Below are 13,740 nucleotides of genomic sequence, written 5' to 3' on the forward strand. Positions count from 1 at the left end.
TGAAGCAAAGCTTCATGGGTTGAATACAATAATCTGTAGGGCTACTGCCTGAAGCAACAGGACCAACAGCCTGGGAGCTACTGTTGGAGCCTAAGATAGTAAAGTTATGCCCACTTGCAAAAACCAGAATGTAAGAATGGAGGTATCAGGTGTGAATCAGAGTTTTCAATTCCTTACTTTTACTCTCTACTTACTTAAGTTGGGCAGAAGCTGTTTCAAAGCTTATTATGTTCAGAGAAATTACTTATCTAACTTCTGTTTTAATAGTTTGATTTTTTCCCACTTAGAAATTCAACTGATACGACTATTAATGAACTGTATGTTTTCCTATATGAATACATGGGAACGATAGCAGGAAAACAATGCTTCACTATAGAGAGACAGACAAAGGACCACTTCTGGTTTTAAATTCTGGGATTATATGCTCTTGGAGAACTGATGCTAAGTGAAATGAGTAAAACCAGGAGATCATTATATATTTCAACAACAATATTATAAGAGGATCAATTCTGATGGATGTGGCCATTTTCAACAATGAGATGATCCAAATCAATTCCAATTGATCAGTAATGAACAGAACCAGCTACATCCAGAGGAAGGACAGTGGGAAATGAATATGGACCACAACATAAAAGTTACATTCTTTATTGTTTGCTTGCATTTTTGTTTTCTCTTCTCAGGTTATTTTTACCTTCTTTCTAAATCCAATCTTTCTTGTGAAACAAGATAACTGTATAAATATACTGTATTTAACACATACTTTAACATATTTAACATGTATGGGACTTCCTGACATCTAAGGGAGGAGGTGGAGAGAAGGAGAGGAAAAGTTGAAACAGAAGTTTTTGCAAGGGTCAGTGTTGAAAAATTACCCATGCATCTATTTTGTTATAAAAAGCTATAATTAAAAAAAAAAAAAAGAAAGAAAGAGGTTTAGGATTGGTGCAGAGAAAAATTTAACAGGTATAGTCCAGATTCTGGGATAACAATAAGGTCCATTATAAGAATCTGTGCATTAAACTAAACTGTCAAAGCAAGAATAATGAAAAATAAAAATCATGATTCTAATGTTACTGCTGTTTCATTGAACTCAAAGCCAACAATTACTACTATAAGAGCTGGATTGTTTTCTGTAGGCTTCTTAAAAAGTCACTGGAAAACTATATCTGCAATGTGGAGTAGGATGTGGGTGTGTATCTGGGGTTTTTTTAAGGAACACATGATACAAGGTTTTTCTGTGAAATTTTATTTTGGCAGTAAAGTCAAATCAGTTAATTCCTCTTACAAAATCTGTTCTATAAACCACTCCCCCCATTTTCTTTTATGGAAAAAAAAATCTCAACCCAAATTCACAATTTAGATTTTATTTTTATTTGAATCAGACTTTTCAGTAGAGTCAGTGCTTGGAATTCGGTTCTGAGTGACCAGATAACATTTTCATGGAAGTATAAATCATTATCAGAGAGGATTATGCATTTTGTTTTGTTTTAATGAGTTTTAATAAAGTACATATGACAAAAATACAAACATCCACATTCTCCTTTAGTCATTTTGTCAAAAGTTAATACTGAAAAATCAAACCACCTTCTAGCTTAAACATAAGCTTAAAAAGTATGTTATACTTATGTAATTTCATATGAAGAATGTAACCTTATAAAAACAAAAATTTTAAAAACAGACAATTCAAAAGAAAACTTTGTATCTTAAAATGATTTTTATAATAGCTTTTTATTTTTCAAAATACATGCAAAGATAGTTTTCAACATTTCTTCTCCCTTCTCTTATCTGAAAGCTAATTATGTCTAGCTAGCTAGTAATCAATAAGGAGCACAACTGATGGGTATGCAAGATTCACAGTACTGGAAGTTGCTCCAATCCTTCAACCCATGACCAATCTATTAAATAATAAGCAGCTTTCCTATTATTCAATGCCAGTGTATTAATTTGATGTTTTAAAACTACAGTAATAAGTTAAATATTATTTTTTTCTATTAGGTAATCACCAATTTAAATAAATTGTTCTATGTATGTTGTTGTTCAGTTATTTCAATCATGTCGGACTCCTTGTGACCCCATTTGGGGATTTCTTGGCAAAGATACTGGAGTAGTTTGTCATTTCTTTTTCCAGTTCATTTTACAGATGAAGAAAACGAGGCAAAAAGAGCTAAGTGACTTGCCCAAGGTCACACAGCTAGTAAGTTCTGAGATCAGATTTAAACTGAATGAAGAAGAGTCTGTATTGAGTCCAGACTTTGCACTCTATTCACTACATCACCTAGCTGGCTTATTCTAACTATATGCAGCTGGATTGAATTAAGCATTAAAACTGGTTTATATATATATATTTTTTTTTTTTAAGAAAAGTAGCAGCACAGCATAACAGATGGAGAACTATCTCCAATTCAGGAAGATCTGGGTTCAAGTTCAAATTTTCCATCCACGTTATCAATAGATAGGTCATCTAAGCTCTTAGGACCCTGGGCAGCTCTTTCAGATTTTGAGGAACAAGGAAGTGCTAAAATACATTAGAAGATCTTTCCTCATTCAAAGTACCCTATGCCAATGAAATCAGTTCCAGTCAAAAACAGCTATGCAGCAGAGGAAGTTGAAACTGAGCTAAAAGAAAATAGTCCTGGATTAAAACTGATTAAAACTGTTTATTGATTACTGACAGCCTAATAGGTAGAACTAATTACATTATAGTATTTTATAACAAGAGATTTTAATAAATATAATCAATTCCTTATTGTCCACCAGAGGAGGAGAAAAGTAAGGGGGAAGAGAGAGTGATAAAGCAAAAAACAAACAAAAACAAACAAACAAACAAACAAAAAAAAACTCAACTCAAAACATTAGCAAGAAATTTGGAAATACTGAAATGACATTAAACAGAAAAGACAGAAACATTAGTATAAATATATATACTCATTCTTAATGGGTCATACATTTACAAACTTCCTATTAGAAAGTCAGGGTGATTTAAAACTCTAAAATGCATCATCTTAATAATTCTGTTTTATTTTAATGACAAATGTGAAAGTTGCAGAATTAAACTAGAAAGCAACTTTCCTTAATGAGGAGTAATTAAAAAGAATGTTTTGTTTCAAAAATAGTTCCAATCTAAAACAAAATCTATTTTATATTATCAAACAAAAATAACCATTTAAACTACCCAATTGTTTAGCAGTTACTGTAACAGTTTATAATGAAATGTAATGTACTTAAAATATATAGTTTTGATTATACATGAAACTTCAAAGATTTTGCGTTAACAAAATGAATGCACCTACCATAAGAATGGAAGTATTTCATAGAAAAAAGATATTTTCATCAAATTCATCTGATAAGGATTTGGTATCCAAGACATAAAAGCAATTAGCAAACATATATAGATAAAATAAAAAGTCATTCCTCAATAAATAAGTGGTCAAAGAATATAAACAAATGGTTCTCAAAAGAAGAATTGAAAATTGTTAATAATCATATGAAAAAATGTTCTCATTGCTAAAAATGAGAGAAACACAATTCAAAGCAATCCTGAGATGTGAACTCATATCCCCAAATTGGCAAAGATAACAAAAAAATGGGAATAGTAAATGTTGGAAGGGCTATGGGAAAAAAAGTCACACCAATGCATTATGGATAGAGCTGTGAATCAATACTATTATTCTGAAAAGCAATATGAAACTATGCAAGTAAAGTGACTAAAATATTCATATCTTTTAATCCAGATATTTCATTAGTAGACTTAAACCTCAAGGAGACCACTGATACAAAAAAAGTTCTTTTGTATAAATCAAAATATTGACAACAGAACCTTTTGTGACTGCAAAGAACTGGAAACAAAGAAAATATCCATCTAGTGGGGAATAGTTAAAAAAGATGGTACTTAAAAGAAAGAATATTTCTATGTAGCAAGATATAATCAATGTGATAAATATAGACAAGCATAGAAAAACTTATATAAGCTGAGAAAGAGTGAGGTAAATATACACACACACACAAACTGACTACAACAATGTAAATGGAAAGAACCAGAAAATAATCAAAAATTAAAGTTGCAAAATTATAAATAATAAGAATTTCTTGAAAGGAGAGATATGAGAAGACATTTTCACCCACCACTTTGTAGATGTGAAGATCTATAAGTGTTGTACGTTACACATATTTTTAAACTTTTTCAATGTGTCAATTGGTTATGTTGATGTTTTTCTCTTTTTTAAAAATTTGTCTTTTGAAGAACTATTTGTTACATAGGATAATTCCCAATAAAGGATAAGGATTCTGAAGGATATTACTATAATTTTAAATATGTCAATAAAAACATCTTTTTTAAAATGTATACATTTCCCCACCTTTTTTTTTTTTTTTTTTACCTTTAGCCATGTTGCACTCCTTAATCATTTTGAAAAAGTTGGAAATCTCTCTATCTAGTCTCTGTTGGCATTCTTGTGCTTTCTGAAAATAAAATCAAGGACAAAAAAAATGAAAACATGCTTACAGAAAAGTCTTGTTTATTCCTCCTACCTTAATTATTAAATCAATCCCAAATATTAATTACTTAATTCAGTTTCAGACTAATAGATGAAGTAATGTTTTTAAACAAAGTTAATTATAAAAACAACACCTTATAGACTTATTTCTCTAATGGGAAAAAAGTGTGGTGGTAGAAATTTCTCTATGAATTTAATAACTTTAATACAGCACTATGACTTTTGAGAAAACACATATGCTAAGGTCTTCCATGGCTCTTAATTATTAAAGTTAATAAAATATACAAAATATAAACTTCTATAAACAGAAATTATATCTAACTTGAGATAAGCAGCTATAGAAAAATAGGTATAGTCTATATATTTTCTGTAGTTATATTTATGTATATATTTATATCTCTATACCTTGGTATAGAAAGATGCACAATATGTACAATACAAATTTCTATATACAGCAATCATATCTACCTTGAGCTACATAGATAAAAGAATATGGAGCTATAACCACCTAAACATAGATCTATATTTATACCTATAGCTATTTATATCAAGGTAGATATAATTTCTGTACACAGAAGTTTGCAGTGTATATATACTTAATTTTTGTTTGTATCTGTATATATCTATCTCCTTAAATTCTGTTAAAAGTAATTCAATATATTTAATATGGTTGGTAAATGGAATTCTTCAATTGTTTTATAAACAGTTTTGGCATAAGTTATTAACTTTAATAAGAAATGACACTTTAAAAAATATATTTAAAGAGCCGCCTTTAAAAAAAAAAAAACTACAGATGGTACTAACATTTGGAAACCATAAGTTGATTTTACTTCAGTGTCCTATTTACGTATAACTCCCACCTAACTGGTCCAATGAGGATATTATCCAAAGCAAGACAAAGCTTGAGAAAAAGGAGAAAAATGTCAATTTTAGAAATAAATCTTCATTTTACTTTGGAACTCTGCAAATCAAGATGCTTGAAAGCAACACAAAATCAGAATTCTACTTCCTTGTATTATATAATGATGACTATTGTGTCCTCTCTTTTGCAAATTTAAAGGTTCCAAATGAAAATTCAAATAAATCATAAATCTTTATTTTTTGGTCACTTTAATGTCACCTTTACTCAAAGGATCTGCATAATGAGAAAGGAAGAATAAATAAGCAAAATTGTATGCTTATACATTCTCTCTATGCTAGAATTGACATGGTGCTAACCACATTACTAAATCATTTATTAACTACTAAATGACCTGCATTCTTAATAGAACTTAATCATTATGAATCCTATCCACATTGTACCCCTAACATTGTCTCACCATTTCTATCAATGAACATCCTGCTGCCCCCAAACTGGCTCCACTCTTGCACAAAGTTTCAAGGTGACACAGGTAAACACCTTTCTCTCCTATTTCACCTCATACATTTTTAAGCACTAAGTAAGTTTAGCCCAACTGATGCAAAATTATTCATGCTACAGCATTAGTTACAATACAATCCTCTTCTAAAAAAAACAAAACAAACCCCAACAACTATAGTGTTCTTTATATTTCCAGATAAGCACTAGCATATAAAAATATTGATTACATGAGTTGAGAAGGAAGGATATTTTTTAATTAAAAGCAAAAGCAGAAAAATAAAATACTTGTTATATTCTGAGACATAAGGATAAGGAACAAAAGAAAAAAAATGGAAAAGGTCACTCTGGGGGCAGTGAAAATGTGTGCTGTAACCAAATGCATCACTTTTAATTCATTAATAGAAAATAGCCACTATTGGTATGTACATATTTAACTCTTGTGTCCATGTGTGATCCAGTGTCATTCTTCTCTCATTTCCTCTCCATGATGAAAGCAAAAGGCACATTTCACTTACAGACTATGTATGTGTAAGAAATGTGGAAAAGGCTGAAGTCTTCTCTTAGTCTTAGAAGGTATATCCTTAAACAAGTGATACAATCTAATCATCTTTACATAGTGAGAGTGATAGATATCTTTGCCCCATTTATCCATTTGATGTGCAATGAAAAAGGTTCCTTGTTCAATAATTAAGTAGTTTTAAAAGGTACCTAAACAGATCAGCTAGAAAAGATTCTAGCTACATGTAAATTTTAATTGAATACAATATGTATATCTCTGTCCGTAGTACCATTTCTACTATATTAACTAACTTAGGGGGAAAAAAAAAAGAAGGTATCATGACAGTACATACACAAAGCACGTTCTCCAGAAAATCTTAAAATTTAAGCAGATGAAAAATTAAGGTATTTGGGGTCACTAAGCCTCCCCTTTAATTTGTAGTGTCATGTATTCTTCTTAGACATTGCATTAATACTATCATTTAAGTCTTATATAATATTCCAATAGTGTTAATTATCTAATTTTGAGTCAGCAATCTCTTCAGGACCACCACTAGAAATCCCAGCAAAAAAATCTCCATTCCTCAGCATTATGAAAAGACAATGAGTATACACACAATGCTTGAACTTTCCTGCTTTTTCTCTTTAGTTGCTAAAATTAAAATGCTCCATTTGATTTTATGGAAAAGTCATAAATTCTGTCTTCCCTTTTGCCCCTAAGATCTACCTAGAGGTATATAAACCAGAGTGCTAGTCTCATATGGAACTAGATTTTTTTTTAGTTGAGGAGTTAGGAGGAGGAAAGGAGTTGAATCTGAAAGAGGTGGAAAGGGATTCACTGAGGTCAAGACAATCACCAATAGCAAAATTACCTTCACTATTAGGATTCTTTGTTTTGGGTGAAGTTAATTCTTTCCCTAAAAGGTAAAGGGATACATATTTTTATATAGATTACTTAGATGCCTTAGGACTTAATATAATATCTTGCATTCTTGATACTCGGTAATAATAGTCCAGCTTTTGGGGTAAATGGAGAAACAAACCAGGTTCTTGGTTTCTCTTCGGTTCAAAGAATTAATGGAAGCCACAAGTCAGTTCAATATACTTTTGGAGATATAGAAGCTCCTTTTAGAGTGATCCAGAGGGTCTGAGGATACCCTGTGAAACCACAGGGAAGACCCATATCATCTTATGTGCCCTAGAACTCACCTGGCCTCTCAGACACTCTCAGCATCAAGCATGGCTTGAGACTAGATTGGACTTTCCAGTTCTCCTCAGCAGACTTCCTAGATCAGCCTCAGACTGGGCCAGTTTTAGACTGGTCTCTAGAGGAAAGGGGCCAAGGGACTGAATTCATTAAAGCTTTCACCTACTGGCATTCAAAGTTTTGTTGGCTATACATCTACAATCCTTGACGGTAGTAATAATCTGATAAAAACAAATCTGATTTTAAGTAACTTAAAAACTAAAAGCTATTGCTTGGACCTGATAACATTATAAAATAGACTATCCAAGTAGCATTACAGATTTTAGTTAAACCTAATAAGTTGACAATTTTCAAAACATAATTAAAAAACATAATTTGGCTAGTCTTCAAGATCCATTCAAACTAGAAAGATAGTAAGCTATTTAGTTATGTCCATTTTCCATTATAAGTTGTCTAAATCCTAGTGAAATTCTTGGAATACTGGGTTGGATTTTTTATGTTTTATTGCTTGTTGTATTTACAGGATAATTAATAGGAAAATATTTTACTTATTGAAAAATTGGCTACTGGGTTGAAATATTTTATATTCTACTTTGAAGCTTAAGTGTGATTTTAGTCATATAAATTTAAGTTATTCCTGATAAACAAAACAGTTTGGTTGGATTTTTAAAAAATACTCAAATGCTTTATAATAGATATTGGTAACTGATATTGGTAACTCAAAAGTTATAGCAGAACAACATTAAACTTTGGTAAGTTCTACTAAACTATAAATTCTTTGGTACTGTTTTGCAGTAACATGTCTGTAGACCAGAGTAACTAAGTTGAGAGGTCCATTGCTAGAATGTTCATCAAGTAAAGAATTATTTTTGCCACAACTCATGAAACTCTCTACTAAGTGAAAAAGGAGAGAAAACCTGCAGGGGTAAAATTAGTATCCCCACACCAATGGAATTATGGGCTATTTTAACTGCTAAGTTATGAAATAATATGCTTTAAAAGATATCATTACTTCAAATTACTGTGTTATAAAGATTATATAAAGGGTTTCCATTTGGTCAATAGGTTATAGAACAAATTAATTACTGGTAAAAAGCAGTTCTTAATGATAATATATAAGATTGTTACCAGATCATGAAATAATTCCAATTCTTTTAATTTTTCAAACAAACAAAAAACCTTGCCTGCCTGATGGCCAAGCAATTAAATTTTTTTCGTTTGGGAACTCTGGTCCTTAAATCAAGAATAGTTTGGAGAATAGTACACTTAAATTCAAAATTACTTATTCATATACATATTCCCCTTATTTGCAAAATAAAATAAAATAAGAATTAAATATAGTGAAGTGACTAAGTTTCTGCTGTTTGTCAAAAGAAGTTTAATTATCTTTTTTTCAGTTCTATTTCTACTATCTTCTACTCTTTTTGTATGAGATGCATGGGAGAAAAAGTAGCATCAAGGCAAAAAAAGGTCTGCAAAAAAGCACCTATTTCACTTGAACTAAACATTATGACATTACTACATCAATCACTAAAAGAAGGAAAGGCATTGATGTCACATCAGAGGACCTTACAAATTAGACACTGACATACTATCTTACCTCTAAACGGTGTAGTTAAAGATTACAAGTGGTTTTAAATGAAACTACCAACTAGGTTATACATCGCTATGGTTGCATTATTTAAACACTAAAATATGCAGTGAAGTCATAAAGGGCAAGAAGGTATACAGTAGTCAGGCTCCCCCTGGTGGCAGAAGTCTTTAGCTAGGATGATAATCAACGTCTAGCAAATATACAACCAAATCAGATTATTGGGTATATGAATATTTACAGATATATTTCATGACCAGACTTGTTATTTCATTGATGTTGGAAACTCCCAGTGAGGAAACTTCCTCCACTAATGCAAGCTGATAACTCTTCTACTACTTTTTAATCTTGGAGGTTAAATGACTCCTTGGTACATAAAGAGAATGAGAAACAAGTCTCAAACTCAGGTCTTACTAAGGTCAAAACTAGCTCTGGCCCTTGCACCATGCTGCCTGTCATATAAATCTCTACCACAATATTCGGAGATAAATATTACTATGATAGATTCAACAAAGAGGAAAACAAACTATTATTTCTACTTTTGTGTAAGGAGTCAATTTGGAAAATCTTAACTATTTTGTCATTTTTAAAATCAGAAATAGCTAAGAATATAAAGTTACCTCCTTATATTTACCTGTAAAGATTCCCTCAAGTCTACTATAGAAACAGCATCATCTTCCTCTTCATCATCACTTAGCTGATCCTGAGAACAGTAGTGAGTACTATATGCAGAATGTTCTTCTATTGCTTCCAGCCAACTCTGAAGGTAATAGAAAAAGAAAAACATTTTCACACACAAAAGAGATAATACAATAATTTAACTATCTTGGAAGCATAGAAAAAGTTACATATGAAAAAAAGAAGCAGGTCACAAGTCATTTGGCCTTGACATGAATAAATAAGTACAATAAGAAGGAAAAAAAATTATTTCCTTAACTGACATTTCCAATAATATTACTAGTCATAAATGCAATTAGAGATTGAATAGTGGGCTTAAGTTGTAGTTAATTATAGCATTCTGAACACCAGAAATGAACATCCATTTATATGAAAATCCCAGGCAGGATTTTAACTATAATTTAAATTGTAACCACAGCAAATTAAATACTCTTATTTGTCAAACTGTTTCCCTAGTATCCAAACTTTGATTGTGATTTTGAAATTACTATTTTCATTTGGCCATGAGAATAGCAAACCTAAAGACATAGTTCTTGATTATGTTTTATTTTCTTTCAACATAATTCAGTCAAATCTTGCCATTTTCTTAAATGCTTTTCAAAGAAATATGTACACATAAACTTGATAGTTTGGAGGATTTTATTTTTTAATGACACAGTCAAATTTGACACTGCTAAACTTAGGACAAGTCACTTAATGCTTTCACCTTAATTTCTGATATTCAAAAGCACAGCTATCTTATTTTGCAAGTTACAAATATTGCAGTACAATAGATATGAATTTCTATTACGGATAAACACACTATTTTCCTATTAACTAATTTTACAAAACTAGAGATATAATTTCTACACAAAAACAATCCTTTAAAGAATGTCCATTTTTAGCTATAAGTTGACTGTGTACTATTATACCTAAAGGGCTATAAAACTGTACATACCCTTCATCCAGTAGTCTTACTACTGTGTCTGTATTCCAAAAAGATAATAAAAAAGGAAAAAGACCCATATGTGTAAAAATGTCTCTAGCAGCTTTTTGTGTAATGGCAAGGAACTGGAAATTGAATGGATGCCCATCAGGTAGGGAATGGCTGAATAAGTTATGGTATATGAAGGTAATGGAATATTATTATTCTAAAAGAAATGATGAATAGGCTGATTTCAGAAAAGGCTAGAAAAGATCTACATTAATTGATGCTGAGTGAAGTGAGCAAAACCAGGAAAATACTGTATACAGTAACAACGAGATTATGTGACAGTCAATTGTGATGAACTTAACTATTCTCAACAATGTGGTGATTCAATGAATTTGGGAGGGAAAATGCCAATTGTATCCAGGGAGAGAACTATGGAGACTAAATGTGGATCAAAGCATAATATTTTCATGTTTTTGTTTGTTTTTTCTTTCTCATGGTTTCTTTTCCCACTTTTGGTTTGATTTTTCTTGCACAAACTTGACAAGTATGTTTAAAGAACTGTACACATATAACATATTATATAGCTTCTGTCTCTGAGTAGGGATAAAGGAGGAAGGGAGAAAAATTTAGAATACAAAGTCTTACAAAAATGAATGTTGAAAACTACCTTTATATGTATTTGGAAAAAGAACACTACTAGGAGAAAAATGAAAGGCTATGTTCCAGTGTGGATCCAATGTTCCCGTAATAAGGTTATATAGTACCACTGATTCAAAGTAAGAAGGGATTTTAGAAGTACACTTTAGAGGTACATTGCCTGCTACAAATGTAAATGCTCACATAGTTCATATTTGTTTTACTTTGCATAATTTTCATTACTTCCCATCATTCAGGGTAATCCCTAAAAAACCAAAAGCCTTCTGACACTCTGGGATACCCTAACTCCCCCAAATTCTACTTAACATTTCCATTTCTCTAGATTTTTTTACAATGTTTAATTAAGCAGCAATCATAGTTCAGCAATAAATATTAATATACCTCAAGTTTTGTTCTAGCTTAAATATTCAGTAAGTTGAAGATTGTAAAATAAGTTAGTTACCTACTTTATTGAGTTCTAAATCGTACATATAGAGTTTAGTTAGGACTAGAGACTGATTTAACAAGTAAGACAACAGAAGAAGAAAACTTTTAGTATTTTGAAAATAAAATATGGAAATCCCTAAAACAGAAAATCCCTAATTTTATCTAATAGAAATGCTCATAACTGACAGGAAAAAACCTGTAATTATGCAAGTTCATAAACAAGACTTTTCAAACTAGACCTAAATTGATCAAGTAGCATAATTCAAATATATAAAGTAGTTGAAATATTAAAATAAAAGTTTTTAAACATTTAAAAATTCTGAATGTTTTCATACATTTTAAAAATTATAAGAAAAAGGAATTTGGATATTTTACCTCTCTTGACTGCTGAAGGCTATTCTTAGGAACTCTGAAACCATGCATACTATCATCAAAGCATTTAATAAAGAAAAGGCAGCTATCAGTAGGTTTTACCTAAGATATAAAAAAAAAAAAAAAAAAAAAAAAGCAGTAAGCTGATCAATTTTGAAATATAAAACAAAACAAAGAAAAATCCACCTCTAACAATATCTCCTTATAAAATTCTAAAAATATAAAATGTCTTGTTAATACTTTGCTATAGTCTTTTATACATACTGGCTCAAAAAAAAAAAAAAAAAAAAAGAACCTGATTTTAAAAAGGAAAGCTTACTCAATTTTGAGAAAATTAGGACAAAACTGAAAAAGTCAAACATATTTTAAACCATTATAGACATAATAAATTATTATATGCTGTTATATATAAATAGGATAAATATTTACATATAATATGGTAAATATAAATATAATATAAAATATTATATGCTGTACACTTGTTACAATTTATATTGATAGAAAATGGAGACAGAGTTAAAAAAGAATTTTTTCAAATTCACCATAACTAAGAAGCAAGAAAAGGATGGGGCCGAAACAATTTTCAAGTCCAAAACAATGTAGAAGATTGGAAGGAAAGGTCTCTCTCACTCAGTCCAGTGTTCACAGTGTCCAGATATGCTAGCAGTAGGCCATCCCCAGGAAGTCAGCTGCAAGACCCCAACCCTTAGCATAGTAGGCCAGTTTGGAGGCCCTGTACCCTTGATCCCATGAACTAATCATAAGCTGTTTGTGATTATGCCCTGTCTATCCCAAGAGCAGAGTTCAACTTTAAATACCATGAAATAGGCTGGGAAAATGAACAGGAAAAAAAAAATTAAAATTGTTTTTTTCATTTTTTATTAAAGCTTTTTATTTTCAAAACATATGAATAGATAATTTTCAATATTCACACTTGAAAAACATTGTGTTCCAAATTTTTTTCTTTCCCTTCCTCCTCCCCTAAATGGCAAGTAATTCAATATACATTAAACATGTTTCTTCTATACATATTTCCACAATTATCTTGCTGTACAAGAAAAATCAGATCAAAATGCAAAAAATTGAGAAAGAAAACAAAATACAGGCAAACAACAATAAGAGTGAAAATGCTATGTTGTGAACCACATTGTCCCCATAGTCCTCTCTCTGGGTGTAGATGGCTCTCTTCATCACAAGACCATTGGAACTGGCCTCAGTTATCCCATTGTTGAAAAAAGCCTTGTCCATCAGAATTGATCATCACATAATCTTGTAGCTGTGTACAATGTTCTCTGGGTTCTACTCATTTCACATAGCATCAGTTCATGTAAGTCTCTCCAGGCCTCTCTAAAATCATCCTCCTGATCATTTCTTATAGTACAATAATATTCCATAACATCCATATATCGTAACTTGTTCAGTCATTCTCTAACTGATAGGCAACCATTCAGTTTCCAGTTTCTTGCCACTACAAAAAGGGCTGCTACAAACATTTTAGTATATATGGGTCCCCTTACCCTTCTTTAAGATCTCTTTGATATACAA

At 31.0% G+C, this 13,740-nt stretch overlaps 1 protein-coding gene across 13 annotated transcripts in view; it reads right to left on the bottom strand.

Annotated features, from left to right (window-relative positions):
• The window catches only part of OSBPL1A (oxysterol binding protein like 1A), a 305,323-nt gene that overhangs the window by 205,686 nt on the left and 85,897 nt on the right, over positions 1-13,740 (bottom strand). For 10 of the 13 annotated variants that reach the window (XM_074276711.1, XM_074276727.1, XM_074276751.1 and 7 more), the window contains 3 exons: positions 12,199-12,297; positions 9,784-9,909; positions 4,377-4,458 (listed from right to left, as the gene is read on the bottom strand). In XM_074276711.1, coding sequence (XP_074132812.1) covers positions 4,377-4,458; positions 9,784-9,909; positions 12,199-12,297 — 307 coding nt within the window. Of the gene's footprint in view, positions 1-4,376; positions 4,459-7,560; positions 7,660-9,158; positions 9,456-9,783; positions 9,910-12,198; positions 12,298-13,740 lie in introns of those variants that run through there. The other 3 variants (XM_074276761.1, XM_074276805.1, XM_074276800.1) reach the window with 3 other exon arrangements.

Source organism: Sminthopsis crassicaudata, chromosome 1, assembly GCF_048593235.1.
Source record: "Sminthopsis crassicaudata isolate SCR6 chromosome 1, ASM4859323v1, whole genome shotgun sequence".
In the NCBI taxonomy this organism is placed as follows: Eukaryota; Metazoa; Chordata; class Mammalia; order Dasyuromorphia; family Dasyuridae; genus Sminthopsis; species Sminthopsis crassicaudata.